The 16,796-nt window shown below is 37.3% G+C and overlaps 1 protein-coding gene across 4 annotated transcripts in view; it reads left to right on the top strand.

Annotated features, from left to right (window-relative positions):
* The window catches only part of ccser2b (coiled-coil serine-rich protein 2b), an 88,711-nt gene extending 72,405 nt beyond the window's left edge, over window positions 1–16,306 (top strand). For 2 of the 4 annotated variants that reach the window (XM_067369372.1, XM_067369373.1), the window contains one exon: window positions 11,660–16,306. In XM_067369372.1, the coding sequence (XP_067225473.1) occupies window positions 11,660–12,466 (807 nt within the window). In that variant the 3' untranslated portion in view covers window positions 12,467–16,306. Of the gene's footprint in view, window positions 1–1,279; window positions 1,368–3,386; window positions 3,427–11,659 lie in introns of all 4 variants that reach the window. The other 2 variants (XM_067369374.1, XM_067369375.1) reach the window with 2 other exon arrangements.
* Window positions 16,307–16,796: the final 490 nt, after the last annotated feature.

The following is a 16,796-nucleotide window of genomic DNA, read 5'->3' as shown; positions in this document are numbered from 1 at the left end:
TAGAGTAATGTATAATGAAAAAGTTGTGCTGTCAAGTGTGTACATTGACTATTGAGAACAGAATTTCCTGGTTCTCTGTACCTTAGCAAAAATTATTTCACTATTCGACTTTACAAAGATAAAAAAAAATAAATAAATAAAAAAGTTAATTGTTAATGCTAATACAAAGTATGACCATGTCAGTAGTTACTATTTCAAATTCAATCCTGCATTTAAATACAGTTGTCTTTCCCGAAACTTTGCTGTGCACATCTAGCAGATGAAAAATAACTTTTATTCAAATTGTAAATGGGTTGTATACAGAAAGCAATGGAAGAGTGCTAATCATTGATGCTGTCAGTAACTTCTGTTCAGAAGTTCTGCATTCGTGCTGAAATTCTTGATTTAATAAAAAAAGCACAATTAATGTCTTATTTACATCATGTTTATACTTTTTATTTTTTGTTCTTGCATACACTTGACTAGTATCTCATAAGAAACTGATCACATGAGCTCCAGTGACTTCTCTGCACACTCTGCTGCTGCATTAGGTTAAACTTTTTGTTTCCGCTAATTCTCATTTAAAATTAATGTCTTTCTGTCACTTCATCACCATAGATCACTGTCAATGTAAAAACCCTTTTAAAAGTTTCTCTGCATGGAAAGTCAGATGAAGTCAGGGTGTTTTTGTTTTATTATTGGGTGATATTGGTACATCTATTGAGAATGGACGTTTGCCTTTGGTGGCCATTACAAGCAACCAAGGTTTGAAATATTGAACATACTGTAGCAATGTTCCCTTATGCCAAGCCCCAGAAAGGCCCCGATGGACAATGTGATGCATACTGCACAGAAAAATGACAAATTGCTACTCTGAGCACAAAGTTTTGCAGTTTCATCAATTTCCAATTTACTTTCACTTGAACAGTACATAAAAACAAAATGAATTCTGGTTGGTGGATTTACATGCCACCAGATGAAAAGTGGTCCAGTCTTAATTCAAAAATTAAAAGCCCTGAAAGCCGAGTAATAATTTGACAGTGCAGATGAAAGTGGCATTTTTACCAAATTTACATTTACAAGTAGGGGTGAGTTCAGGTTCAGTGGGACACTTTTTGCCTTTGAGATGACTAGGGAAAAGTGTCCCAATCACCCTGAATTCACACTATGCGGCTTGCACTTTCGAAATATTTTTTTTTCCCCCTGTTGAACTGTAAGTATGTGTTTGGGTATGTACAGTATAGTATGTGTGTGTGTATGGTGCAGGGATCAGTCTTTCTCTCTTTGTTCCTCTGTACAGGGCATGTTGCTTGCCCCTATCCTCTCTTCTTGGCAACACTCACAGCAGGGGAGTGTGCGGCCATGTGCGCCACGTCACCACAGACAGAGTGAGTCTTTAACCATCCGACCAACTGTGCACTAGCCCCAGTGCTTGCTGCATGTCCGCCTGCCTCCCCCTTGTGACCCCTCGTGTCATGCACACAGATCCACCATCCTATCACATTCCAGTGCTCAATCAGTCCATCATTTCAATTAATTTTTAATTTCATTTACCTTATGTCCTCCGCCTGTCTGCTTGGTTTAGAATCTCCAGACCCATTTCTGCATAGTTTTCCAAGACAGACAGTCATACACTGAATGACTTTCTTCTGTACTTTTATCCCTCTACCAGATTTCTTAGAAGATCTGAGCCTGTTTTCAATAGAACACTTGCTGATGAGATCCGGTTTTGTTATCTTTTTCATTATCTAAAAATATACAGTTGTGACAGATCCTTACTGTAGTGGGGTGAATAGTTCACCCAAAAAAATGAAAACTGTCATCATTTATTTTCCGTTATGACATTCCAAACTATTACTTTTTTCCTTCAGTCATATGATAGCTTTTTTGAGAAACAGACCTCTACCACAGCTCTCAAATCTCGTTCTCACTTACATTCATTAGAAACAAGGTGTTTGATCATGAGACATGAAGCCCCTTAATGGCAACTCGCCTTGAGACATTTGAATGTATGCAAATGCAAATGTGATTTGAGAGCTACAGCAGATTTTTAGTCTTTTTTAAATAACCCTTCAATTTCCGTTTCTCATAAAACCTATTGCTTGGCTTTAGACACTTATAGAATACTTTTATGATACTTTTATGGTGCTTTTTTATCTTTTTTTGGTTGACAGCCCCTGTACCCATTTAATTTCATTGTGTAGAAAGGAGCAGCTTGGATATTCTGTTTCATGGGAAAAAATAAAGGGTTTGAAACCCTTCATTTTTTGGAAAAACAAGAGGATGTGTAAAGGATCAGCTCTATAGTAGAGTTGTCAAAAGTACTGACTTCGGTACCAAGTCGGTACTGAAATTGTAAAACTTTTGACGCTTTGAGCGCTGTTGAGTAGATTCGTAAACGGCTCTATTTGGCAATTGTGTTCACAGCTCATCGGATATGTCTGTGATTGGCTTCAATGATCAACGCTTCAGAAATTTTTCAGTGAGCGCTTACACAGATACACACGGAAGCGTTTGAAAGCAGGCGTCTATCGCGGACCAGTCCGCTGATAGACGCTTGGTTTCAAACACTCCCGCTTTCAAAACGCTTTCAAATTCAAACACTTCCGTGTACTTTTAAACGTTGCTGTGCGTTGATCATTGTAGCCAATCACAGACATATCCGATGAGCCGTGAACACAATGGCCAACCAGAGGTGTTTACAAATCCGCTTAACAGCACTCAAAATGTCACATTTTTAAAATTTCAGTACCGATGTCGGTACTTTTGACAACTCTATTCTGCAGTAAACCACCATACAGTAGCTGCCATTACATTTATGGAAACTAATCATCTGATAAACAAGATATGACTGAAAGATCCTTCCCCACAAAGCTTGTTGGTGAAAGCGCTTGCGAGCTGTGGTTAAGCCGTGATGACTGCTAATACATCAGATGGCAGCTGTGGGAGACTGGTATTGAGAAAGAGAGTCATTACAGTTTTTGATCTGGCACTGTGGGATCCCTCAGAGAAAACGACAACCCTCTGACTCTAAGACACGTGTTCTCTCTCTCTCTCTCTCCTTGGCAGTCGCTTAGATTGAGCAGTCCAGACAGAACCTTAATTCTGCCCATTTTCAGATGCGCTAATGAGCATGGAACTGAATGCACTTCCCCTTTTTTCTTTTTGCTTTCCTTCATGTCATGTGAAGCACAAAAACTTGATCACTGTCATGGCTGTTTTGGCTGTCCAATTTTTGCCATTTCTTTGTAATAATGTTATAGTAAAAAAAGTTTGCCTTCATGTTGTGTGTCTTGCGTGCTGAGGTCGCTTCCTGTTCTGCCCCAGTCATCTGTATGTTTATCTTTCATTGACTGATTTTTCCTTATTGTTTCTCTCCCTCTGCCTCTCCCAAATTCTGGCAAAAGGAGTGGAGCATCTTGTACATTACTTCAGAGACACTGCGTGGTATAGTACTGCCTGTCTTTTCTCTAAAACATCCTCTCAACCCCTTCCTTTTTTCTCTCTCTCTGTTTGCATGGTCTCTTATTCTGTTCTGCGAGGACAGCCCATCTGCATCATACAGGTTCATACTGTTTTCATAAAGCTGACTTTCTTCAAACCTCTTTCAGTCTCTTCTCTCAAGACCCCTCTGTCTTTCATTCTCTAATATCTGTTTGGCCAAATCCTATAATTTTGTGAAATCTAAGTTTACATAGTTAAAGGTGCCCTAGAATTGAAAATTGAATTTACCGCGGCATAGTTTAATAATTAGAGTTCTGTACATGGAAATGACAATGACACCATTGTTTCCTCCTCCTTATGTAAATTTGATTTGTGCAAAAGACCTCTGAAGAACAGGCGAATCTCAACATAACACCATTATCATTAATATGTACGCCCCCAACTTTTGCATATGCCAGCCCATGTTCAAGGCATTATACAAGCCAGTATTAACGTCTGGAGCAGCACACAGCCTTTATGCAGGTAAACAAGCAAGGACAATAGCGAAAAATGGCAGATGGAGCAATAATTACTGACATGATCCATGATATCATGATATTTTTAGTGATATTTGTAAATGGTCTTTCTAAATGTTTTGTTAGCATGTTGCTAATGTACTGTTAAATGTGGTTAAAGTTACCATTGTTTCTTACCGTATTCACGGAGACTGGAGCTGTCGTTATTTTCATTATTAAACACTTTCAGACTGTATAATTCATAAACACAACTTCATTCTTTATAAATCTCTCCAACAGTGTAGCATTAGCCGTTAGCCACAGAGCACTATTAAACTCATTCAGAATCAAATGTAAACATCCAAATAAATACTATACTTACTATATCTGATATGCTGCATGATGAACACTCTGTAAAGATCCATTTTGAGGGTTATATTAGCTGTGTAAACTTTGTTTATGCAATGTATTATAGAGCTGCGAGCTGGGGGCGGGAAGCGCAAGCATTTAAAGGGGAAGCGCACTGAATCGGTGCATATTTAATGATGCCCCAAAATAGGCAGTTAAAAAAATTGAATAATAAAAAATCTATGGGGTATTTTAAGCTGAAACTTCACAGACACATTCAGGGGACACCTTAGACTTGTATTACATCTTGTGAAAAAGCGTTCTAGGGCACCTTTAATTCCAGAGTCAAGATGAATATCAGACCAGTATAGACTACTTAGCCTGGGGCCGGTTGCATAAACCACTTAGACTAGTCTTAAAAGTTAAGACACTAATGTTTTTCTTGAAGAGTGGTCCTAATTTTTTAAAGTCTGTTACATAAAAAGGTAGATTGGTGTCATTTGAATTGGAAAAATAACATTGATTACCCCTTGGTTAACTGCAAGTTGGTCAAACTAGTTCTTAAGACACAGTCTTAATATAGTGACTAAGTTTATGCAACTGGGCACTGGTCTTTCTGTACATAGGTATTATTATGTAAAGTTTACAATACAAAAATGCTTTTTTGTATGTTTTGATAGATAGTATTGTATTGACAGCATCTGAAACCTAAATATTACATATTTACAGTTAAATCAACTATTTTAAAATAAAAATATTTACAAATCTTTTATATCATAAACATAATATAAATGTTATAGATATATTTTAGACTCATTAAATTTACCCTCAAACCTAAACATAACCACTTCAATAGAGACTATAAAAAGAATTATGTAACAGAAAGTTACTTCAACAGTTTTCTGCATCCCTCCGCCAACCCTTCCCTCACTCTCGGCTGGGGGATACTGGGAGAACTCTGGGTTTGGGCTAAATTCCAAGCTCGGAGCCCTTATTAATTTTTTTTTTTGCTCTATTCAATCATTTGTAAATATGAACTCATGAAAACCACTGGCACAGGTAATTGGACAATATTTATTTATTTGTGAAAGATTTATTTTTGGCATCTCAAAATCTATATTCAAATCTATAAATCAAAATGTATTGCATTTATGAAGAAAAAGTTGAGCACCTAAGGCTCTATCGCTATTGCCTCAAGGGTGTACAGTGTCTTTGGGTGGATTAGTACTGTTTGTGATTTGGTCTTAGTGACTTAGGAGTCCTCTTGACTACTCCTAGCGTTTCACAGATTTAGGAGCTAGTTTTAGCACTAAAATGCTTTGTGAAATACTCTTAGAGCAAAAATGTAGGAGTCCTAAAATTAGGACAGCACGCCCATTATTTTTAAGAGTTACTTTTAGCCTTAAGATGTTTTGTGAATACGGCCCCAGACCAATAGCAAATCTCTAAAGATCCAAACCTCTAGCAGATCTCCTTATTTGAGTAGTTTTAAAAGCAGCAGCCTAACTTTGAGTGTTGCCATCTAATGGACTGTGCAGATGATGAAATTTACATCATGCACAAGATGTAGTGGCCAATATACAACTGAAGCATATACTTTGGGCTTAATACCCAAACTTAGACACATTGAGGTCAAGATCCAGAACAAGACCTGTATGTCCAATACTCTAAAAAAAAAAAAAAAAGGAAAATAGTGCTATAAAGTACTAAAAGTGGTTCTTTGGCTCGTAATCATAGGAGAGCCACTTTTAGTGCTGTATAGCTCCAAATCTTGGTGCTTTAGTGGTTCTTCACTGGTTCTTTGGAATGACTGAGGTGCTATATAGCTCCGCTACTGCATTCAGAACCTGTTTAAAGGTTCTTTATGAGCCAAAGAACCACTGTTGGTGCTGTTTAGCACCATTTTTGTTGAAGAAATAAAATGTGATATGGCTACTCTTATGGGTTCTACATAGCATCATTTGACAAAGGCACCTTTTTAAGATATAGTGCTACATAGCACCAAAAGTGGTTCCCCTATGATTATGAGCCAAGAACCACTTTTAGTGCTATATAGCACTTTTTTTTTTAGAGTGAAGAACCAGACTATCCATTTTAAATGGGGAAAATGCCTAAACAATAATTCCATCAATCATTTAAAACATTGTACCCCTTACTGTAGCTCAGACCAAGACAACAAATTATGAGAGAAAGACCCAGTCCAAGGCTGTATTTATATGGTCCTGAGAGGTCTCAAGACCAAGACTACAACTACAACTGGTTTCTATACAATTAGCCCCTTTTGTCAGACTTTTTGCAATTAGTATTGCAGGGTATACTGGTACTAAAAATGTAAATGTCAAATGAAAAAAATATATGGTGCCAACATGGTGAAAATTTGAATCAGTGTGACACACAACAAGCCAGCTGAGTGATAGAAATTGCGGATAAAACAAAAGATGTTAATTTCAGTGTCTATGCCCTCAGCTCACTGAAAAGCAGTGCTGTAGCCAAATATGGAATTACTTGGCATTCAAAGAAAACAAAATGTTAATCCAGACCTATCAGTCTGCAAACAATGCTTCAGGAGGAAATACATCAAACCATGTAAACCAAAGGCCCAGTGCTCATCCCGAATTATACAATGACATAAGTCATCAACAACTGTGCATGATAACATTGATAATATTGTGTAAAGTTACATTTTATTGCGTCATTTTGATTCAATAGTTATCACTTTTTAATGCTGATATGCTGATATGTCCAGAATGTCCAGAATGACAGCACTGGTACACGAATTTTAAGTGTCAATTATGTTGGAATGCTTATAAAACATGCAACAAACTTTTGTAACTGCATGATTTTATGTAGCACAGTAATTTTTTTGTTTAGTTTTTTTTGTTTCAGCTCATCAGTCATCTAAGGTGGTTCATTTGTTGCCTACTACAATATCGATTTAGTCCTGCTACTTAGATAGCAAAGCTTGCTATTGTACAAAATCAGAGCAACCCTATGTGTAATAAAAGCAACCACAAGAATGAAAGACTGACTTTACCAAAAATTCTCAAATGAAAAAAAGAAAGTCTTCATTAGTATGATATTTCATACTTTACTTTCACATATTGCCATATGCTGAAGTGCTTAGAAAAAAAACCTAAATTTGAAGGGGGCATACTTTTTGCCTCATGAAAACTTTTGCCTAATGAAACTAATTTGTCTTTTTGTATTTCTTAATTTGTTCTTCATTTTTCAGGCAGTGGTTATTCACATTTCTCAACCTTTTTCATTTATTCTTTTTTTTTATTTTTTATTAGTATAAGAAGGGAACGTGGAGTACATGGGCCGTGAGGCATAATTATGTGCTTTTACATTCTGCAGTTCGTTCATCACACCTCATTGCCATGTGAACACCTCCACCAAAACTGAAGATTCCCTTGATATTCCTGACTTTAGAAAGAGACATTATTGTAATTATATGTATATTCTAATTATTTGGAATGCTCCACACTGGTGCATATAGCTGGGGGTGGTAGGTTATCATTATTAAAATGCAAGTTTGGAGTCAATTTAGGTGTGAGTAAATGAAAATAAAACAAACCAGCAGCACCTCTGGCATCATCCATATTTTCAAATGATGTGTTCCATGGAAAAAAGGTTTTCCAAAGTCATTTGAGGAGAACTGTCGGGCTCTCATATTTGGGGAATCTTTTGACAGTTCTTTTTATTTCACCCACCAATTTGTTTACACTTTAGTATTCACCTTGTTTACATTTTTATCTGTTCTGTGGCTTTACTTCTTTTCTGCATCTGTCTGTCTACTTTTCCCTCCCACCATAGATTCTTTCTGCTCCAGAACTCTGTCACCTTTTCTCAGCTGTCTTATTTTAATTCTTGGTGAGCTGTCATAAATTATTTATGAAACAACTGAGAGCCCTCACACAGCTCCGCTAAGAATTTCTCTGAAGCTTTGACAGGGTTGTAGGTGCTCTCAGGTTAGCCCGATTGAGACTTCACCACTCTAGATAAACTCCTCACTGCTCTCTCTCGTCCATTCTGAAACACATACTCTGGAAAAAAAAAAAAAACTTCAAAGGATTATATTTTTGAGAAGAAATCTGGGGCCTGGAATTGGCACAAAAAATGGGCTCAGTCAATAAAACAAGTACACAAAACTGCATTGAATGGAAGATGGTCTCCATTAGAGGGTGCTGTGGACCAGGAAATACGTCCTGAGGATCGGCAGAAACACACTATTGGGGTTGCATGTGGCATACACGTTTGTGAACTTGAGAATGGAGATTTGCTGTGGACCAATAATGACAATAATGACACACTCATGTTGTTCGTATATAATAGCTTTGTGTGAACAAATGATTATTTTGAGTCAGATCTTTTCAGAGGATCAGTTAAAAGCCTATAGCACGTGAATGGCTCAAATCGAATATACTGCACAGTTAAAAGGGCAATAGTAAGGGCAATAAGGGCAATAGATGTAATGAGCAGTACAAATGGGCCAGTTGCATATGGCCACCATGTTGGAGCACCCAACAATAAATATTTTATTTTTAAAAGATATTTTGAAGAATATGGGTAACCAAACTTATTTTTTTTTAAAAATGCAAAAAAAAAAATGCTTTTCTTACTTAGTTTTTTTGTCTTGTTTCCAGTCCAAATATTTAAACATTCTTAAATCAAGAAGCATTTTCTAGACAAGTAAAAAATATTGTCTTGTTTTCAGAATTTGGACTAGAAATAAAACAAAAACTCTAAGTAAGAAAAGCATTTTTTTGCAGTGTATGGAAATCATTGGGGACCAGCAACTGTTCTTCATTATTCAGAATATCTTCTGTTGTGTTCAGCAGAAGAAAGAAACTCATACAGGTTTGGAACAACTTGAGGGTGAGTAAATGATAGAATTTGAAATTTTGGGTGAACTATTCGTTTAATGGTGGTGACATTGAAGCCATGTGACTGTGGTGTAGGTCATTTATAGCCTACATGTAGCTTTGTACTTCTGCCAATAATATTTAAGCTTACAAATTCATAAAAGTTGTGTTCATTTCTGAAGAGTATCATGGTGAACAAAACAAGCTTTTTCTTTTTTCTTTTTTTTTTGAGGGAACCAGAGTAATGCTAACTTCCAGGTTGGCCTACAAAAATATGTCATCACTGCAGCACTCTATACACTCAAAAATTAAAAACTGGAGTGATCATAGACCACTAGAATAAACCAATAAACATTAAAAAATATTGAACTGACAATATTCCAAAAGCATAACCATAACTCAACCACTTCAATCGTTTAAAGTATGTAATCGTGGTAACATTTGCATGGTATTTTTGTAAGGATAACACAAGTAAGGTACTATTCCTAAAGCTGTTTCCAAGGAATAAAGGGCTGCCACCTGGAATTCATCCACCAGTGCCAATCAACCAGCACAGCAGACATCAAAGACTGAGCTAACAATAGCACTGTACTCCAGCACCTCAATGTCCTGCATACCACAGAGCCTCGCATCACATGGAATAATTCACATTGAGATGGATGTGTTGGCTGCTCCATCAATTTTATGTGTATTTCTTGTGATCCTGAATTTGAAATATTAAATAGAAGGCAGAAATCCTCATTTGCCCTACTTTGGATGTTTTGCTTTGTGACAATTACTAGCTTCTCTGATCTAAACGCTTTTGGGTTCGAGTCGTAAGTTGTTAACTTGAATTGCATTCTTCTTTGTCAGTCTGAGAGATGCGCTCGAGTGCATGTACTGCTTTGACAGTGACCTCACCACCTCACGTGTAAGTCTACATCATTGCTAATAAGTGTGGAGAGGGTGAGCTCCACTTCGCCAAGAACTGTAAGGATCAAAGCTCTCTCAGACAGCTTGTTGTGTGGATGCTCCAATCGGTCTCACTCTGAGTCTGAGTTAACAAACACAGTAGGTTCATCTGAAGCTGTGTGGCTGCTGCTAAGGATATTGTCTCATAGAGCATGACTGATATATCAGTTCTAAAATTAAATCAGTTTTTAAAATTAAAAGCGATAAGTTTAATGTTTAATTCCTCCATGCATTGGAACTGAAGGGTTTGCCCTCTAGAGGTAAAATAATTCATGAACTCTGCATTGTTGTGACCTTTGACTAAGCTTTGCTCTTAAAAAAAAATGCATTTGAAACATCAAGAGAGAAAAGGCAAGGTGTTTATATAAGCATTATCATTACATATAGTCATGGAACAATAAATTGTTTTAGAGAATTAAAGGGATCACATTAGTATTATAATATTTTGTCATCATTTAAAGGGTTAGTTCACCCAAAAAAGAAATTTCTATTAAGTACTCCCCCTCATGTCGTCCCAAACTCATAAGACCTTTGTTTGTTTTTGGAACACAAATTAAGGTATTTTTGATGAAACATTGCACCTTTTGAGGTCCAGAAAGGTACTAAAGACATTGTTAAAACCATTGACGTGCTTACAGTGGTTCAAACTTAGAATTATGAAGCGATGAGAATACCTTTTGTGCGCAAAAACAAAACAAAAATGACGACTAAATACAGCTACACTATTTTCGTTGATTTTTCGGCCAGTACTGAGCAGCTATTTGGACGTAAACACTTAAGCTCTGTAACGAAAATTGCGTAGCAGTATTACGGGACAGATGAATTTGTTGAATAAAGTCGTGATTTTTGTTTTGTTTTTGCGCACAAAAAGTATTCTCGTTTCATCATAATATTAAGGTTGAAATGCTGTAGTCACGTCGACGGTTTTAACGATGTCTTTAGTACCTTTCTGGACCTTAAAATGTGCAATGTCGTTGCTGCCTGTGTTTGGATCAGATACCCTCGGATTTCATCAAAAATATCTTAGTGTTCCGAAGTCAAACAAAGGTCTTACGGGTTTGGGACGACATGAGGGTACTCAATGGCAAAAAATTCATTTTGGGGTAAACTAACCCTTTAATCACCCTCATGTCGTACTAAACCTGTATGACTTTCTTCTGCAGGAAAAAAAAAAAATATATATATTTTGAAGAATGTTCATAACCAAACAACTTCCATTGGAAGTAAGAGTAAGCAGTAATCAAAATGTATTAAAGAAATATTGTCGGTTGTCCTAAGTAAACAGAACAAAAAGTCTGATGAAGTATAATAAAAAGGTCGTCATACAGTTTCATGCGAGTTTAACATTTTATACATTTATATCATATGAAAATAAAAGTGTGTTTATCGGGCAAAATAGGTCGACCAGACACTCATGTTGTATATTTTGTCTTCCAATTTTTTCTTTATTCTTTCTTTTTAAAGCTCATCCTAAGAAACAGAACAAGTCCCGTAATTGAAGAATCAGCCTAGTCTAATCATTATGAAGTTAGAGCAAACAAATGTTCAATAATTACTTATTTTTTTTCTCTTTAATAGCTTCAGATACTACAGACTCCCAGATTCTTACCCAACAAGCTCCACAACCATGAAGGACTATCCAGTCCAACCTCTTCAGGGACCCCTTGTGACAGTTTGGATGCCGAGCTTAGTCACCATCCACTGATGCCCACGTCCTGCTCTCCAGACCTACAAAGTCCCATCGCTGTTGAGTCTACCCCAAATAGTACTTTACCAACGGTAACTATATCTGCTGATAGTGCTGCTGCCTCCTCTTCCAGAACTTTTCAGAGCTCTGATCCTGCTGAGCTTGGCCTCGTGAGCAGCCAGCTTAAAATCAATGAGCCAGCAAGCCCACCAGCTTCTGCTAGCTTTTGCTTTAAGCTAGAGAGAGGTATACAAAAACTTCCTTTGAGAAAAAGCAATTTTTCAACCCTACAGCCACCCACCTATACTAAGAGAGCTTCAACACTCATCAAGCCCCAGGAAGTACAGCGGGTCAGTGTGGTCAAAGGAGCCCTAGGTAGGGTAGGAACCACAGGTCTATCCAAAAGACATCAACTTTTACCAGCTTCCGGACTACCCTGCATAAACCCAGCCCAACAGACTACCATGGACACCACAACTGTCGCACCAGTATGTAATAAACAAAATCAAGGGGGTAGACATTCTCTATTTCTTGGAAAGATAGAGAGCAGTTTGCCCAGAGCACGTGCTCCCCTTCAGCCCAAACATTCCCGCCTTCCTAAGCCAAAGGCACTTTCTTCTCTCCCAAACCCTGCATCTCAACAAGGTCAAACAACAACTTCCCCCGCTCTGCCTTCTCGTATGCTTCCACAATTCTAGATCAGCTAAGCAAAGCTTAGGGCATCTCACCAGAGTATACAAAAGCTGCTTCTTAATGCCCTGCTTATAAGGCACCAGTCAAGTATGCTGACTAATATTAAGGTATTCTTTAAAACCATGCAGCATTGCTTGATCTGCTGGGCTTCAAACAAATAACGCACTCAAGCTATCTGTGTTACCCTGCAAATTAGGAATTCCATGAAAGAAAGTGATTCTCCACTGTAGCTCCACTACAAATGGTTTGAATCAAAATGATTTAATATATGTTGAATATAGATGGTTATTTAGCAAGAAACCTGATCACTTCTACTTGCTTTTTGCCCACAATAAAAAGTGTCTTTTTTTCTGAGCTTGCTAGTGCTAGAAAAAAAAAAAAGTCTTGTACTTTTTACATCCCTGCAGTACAAATATGCAAGCCTACCAATACAGATTCGCTTCCTTTGGGCTGATCTTGCCAGTTATTCATACTATGTACAAAACGTGACACAGGTAACCACTATTTTTTTTTCTGAATAATGCACTAAGTTGTAAGAGACACTATTGTCTACCTTGTACCTATGCACCTTGCATAAGATATTTCTTCTGTTAAATTAGCAAGACGCCACTTCTCTAGAACAAAACCAAGTATCCTTATTGCTCCTGCATCAGTTTTTTGTATTGCGCTTATGGACCTTTATCTCATCCTTATGGATGAGACAGACTTGCATTTTCCTGTCTTAACTACCACCAAATGTTTTATGTGCGCCGCATGGGCCGTGATGAAGAGTGCCCACTGAGATTTTCAGAGAAGATGTCTACTTCAATTGCTTTTCTACACATCTCTCTTCATAGCTTTCTTTTCTGCTAGCGTGAAGATTGTGTCTTGCAGGAATTAGCCTCCCACCACCGTACCTAATGAGAGCAAGTTCTGGAAGCTAAGTTGATCTTAACAAGAGTATGTGTTGTAAGGCCTTGAACATAATAAGAAAAGAAAAAAATCTGGTTGTGAGGAACACCTCTCTACGCAGTGAGAGAGTTAGAAGTGGTTGACATGGTTACTTTACAATTACAGTGACTTTGCTAAGTAAGGTATGTTTCTTGATTAGGAATCCTTTTGGTCCCGGAATACATTACTAAGAATTACAGTATGTTATACCAGGGCTAAAAAAGACACATCTTGCATGCCATAGTCAGGGTGAACTGTGCTTGATTGTGAATTGCAGGAATCGAGGGATGCTGTGTGCACATACTTGCGTTCAAACCATTTTGGCAAAATAAAACCGTTAAACAGTGATTGAAGAACAAATCATAAAATAAGGAAATTGATGATTTATTATGGCTTTACATGAAATCTTAAGGACCTAAATCCTATGGCATTCATGCAAACGGGTGCGCTAAGAAGGATGCTAAAGACGGCTGCCTCTTGTAACCAGGGGAGTGAGGTTTTACCTGCGCTTTTACTAGCAGGCCTGTGTTACACTCACCCCTCCCCAAACCTCACTCCCATCTGGGTCATGGCACCAATGCAACCGGTTCCACCCGACCAGTTCTGAGTGATGCTCGGCATGGTAGATGGGTGCAATTACAAGGACACTAAAGAATACATCCTCTATCATCAGTCGCTAATGCACCTCTTTAGGAAAGCTCTTCCTAGCCTCTTGTTACATCCAGGTCATACCTGATTTTAATGTTAAATTAATTCTACTATAATGTATATGACATTCAATGCCACACTCATCAGTTTCTTTTTAGCTTTCTTATTTGTTGTTATCAAAATTAGGGAAATAGATTTCATTCATTTTAGAATAATTTTAAAAATCCCACTTTCTCTACTCTTGTAGTTCTGTCTCGTGAAACATAAAATGTCCAAGTTTTGCAGCAGCAGCCCATACTTTCATTCCATGTCTATCCACATCAAGATTCAGTCTGTCTGATTGCCTTACCAAACACTGCAGTACATGGTTAGCACAGCCACTGACTTATCTGGTGTGAATCCATCAGGCCCTTCAATCAGCACTATCTTGCCTGACAGCTTGCTACACATACCACTGCAAGTCAAACTGTTTATCCCCTGCATGTCAGTTCATCTTATTTAATTTATCTCCGCTATTCTTTGCCACTTCAACATGCATCTTCTAATGAGGCTGTCGAGATGGCCTCCACCTTGCATTAGACGCTGTAGATGTTAAAAAGGGTTTAATGATACAGATCTTTAATACGGTGGAGATGAGCCTGATGCAATGGCTAGATTAGTCCTAAACCCTCACCCTAATCCCTAAATCCTCCTCAATGTGCACCCACCTTACAAAATCACTACTTCTACCTATGCTCTCCACTCCTGGCCTCAGCTATTGCTGTAGATATATTTGAGTGAGTAGACAATATCTCTTCTGATGAACCCTAGATGAGATGAGGTGTTCTTTTGCTGAAGTGTTTTGGAGTGAAGATGATAGTCTCTGTCAATGGAGGATAGTGGAACCCTTTCTGAAGGCTCAAGGAAACTAACATCTTATTTTTTTTCGTATATGACTGACAAAAAGTAGCCAGTGAGAGCTAAAGAGGTCTTTTCCTACTTAAACATGAAGCAAGTTACTGCAAATCCTCTATGATTATGAATATCATTAATGGTTAATGCATACTGTACGTATTATCAAATCTTCTTAGCAGAGTGTATAGTACAAGTATAGTTTATCGCTTTAACTATGGACATATTCCAATGACCTTTGCCAGCCACAAATAGTCACTCGATAATGTAAATCTGTCAATTGTTTTATAATTTTAAACTTAACTTATTGTGAAATGTTTGGCTTGGCTACTTATTTTGATATTTTATGTCATGTCACAATCTCATGACATAATGTCATACATTTTTAAAATGTGGCACCAAATACTTTTCTTTTGCCATACAGCTCAGTTATTTGCCTCCCAGTAGTATGGTGGAACAAAAGAAATTTAATTTAGGACATTTCATTTATGTTGTGGAGAGTAAAGGAGGGACAAAGCTCTTATATGCCCATCCTGTATGGGCCCATTCTTGTCTGCACATTTCAAATATTTAATTTTTCACATAATAATACATAAAAAATGACAAAAATCTTGGCTGCCATGTTCAGCGAAGAGTTTGATCCTCGGAAAGGCAAAGGGGGCAGGAGTGTGACCGAAAAATCCGACCTCTACCTGCTGGCTTTTGCAGGTGGGAGCATGACAGAATATTGCATAATTTTTGCAGGTCTGAAAAATCGAATAAACATTAAGTGGTACACTACTGTTTTCATAATGATTTAAAGGTTTAGGAAATATAAAAAAAAATGTCTATGACTTCACTTTTATTTTAAGTCTGTATAAAATGCACAAACATTAGAGTGCATCTGTGGCTTCACTATCCTTTGAATATGTGGATTACTTGAAACATTGTCTTTGTGGGTATAAAATAATTGGGTTTGTGTCTTTAGAGGTGGTAACTATTATAAACACTGTTTTATTAGGGAGATTATGGTTTCAACATGTTGGGTTTCAGTTTCTTTTGTCTCATTTGAAGCATGCAAACGTTGAAGAAACAATACCATTGTGTCATTATGTCTCCCTGTATTATTAGATAGAATCAGATGCAGCAATGTGCATCATCATAACACTATTAATTTGCTCTTTTAGAACGGTTTTATTGTCCGTTATGTTGTGTGCCATCTGTTTACTTGATTTTTGCTACATTATGACTGTATGAAAATTGCACTGCCCTATAATGTAAAACTGTTCAAACTTAATTTATTTGTGCATTAACAAATGTGTGTGTGTGTGTGTGTGTGTGTGTGTGTGTGTGTGTGTGTGTGTGTGTGTGTGTTACAGATAAAAGAAATCCCTTAATCATATTATATGCACTTTAAATGTAAAGACATGAGATGAGAGATGTTTTAATGTGCTTAACATCTTTCCATGAGGCTGAGTGTCCAAGAACTCTAAATAAAGACAGCAACAAAAGCTACTGCAATTACAGTACGTGTTTGTTTGCACTTCACAGAACTATGATTAGAGCAGAGTACATATCATAGGTGTTATTTTCAAATGTCTGGAGGTATGAATATTTGTGTCCAACCAAACTTTGGAAGTCCTGCCAAGGGTAACAGAATATGAGCTCTCATTGACAGTGACAGTAAAATTAAAAAGGTTCAAAGTATTACAGAGGACTGGTGAGAAAGCTTGGACTGTTGACATTTACCTCAAGATCTATTTACACCAATACTTGATAAAGTGTCACCACAACTATCCACCAATCGCAGTGTGACTCATTAGTGAAGGCCTCTTTATGCCAAGAAAGATAACTAAAGACAACTAGAATAATAATAATAATAATTAA

This window comes from Chanodichthys erythropterus, chromosome 19, assembly GCF_024489055.1.
Source record: "Chanodichthys erythropterus isolate Z2021 chromosome 19, ASM2448905v1, whole genome shotgun sequence".
NCBI lineage: Eukaryota > Metazoa > Chordata > Actinopteri > Cypriniformes > Xenocyprididae > Chanodichthys > Chanodichthys erythropterus.
This window is presented reverse-complemented; position numbering and strand designations above follow the sequence as displayed.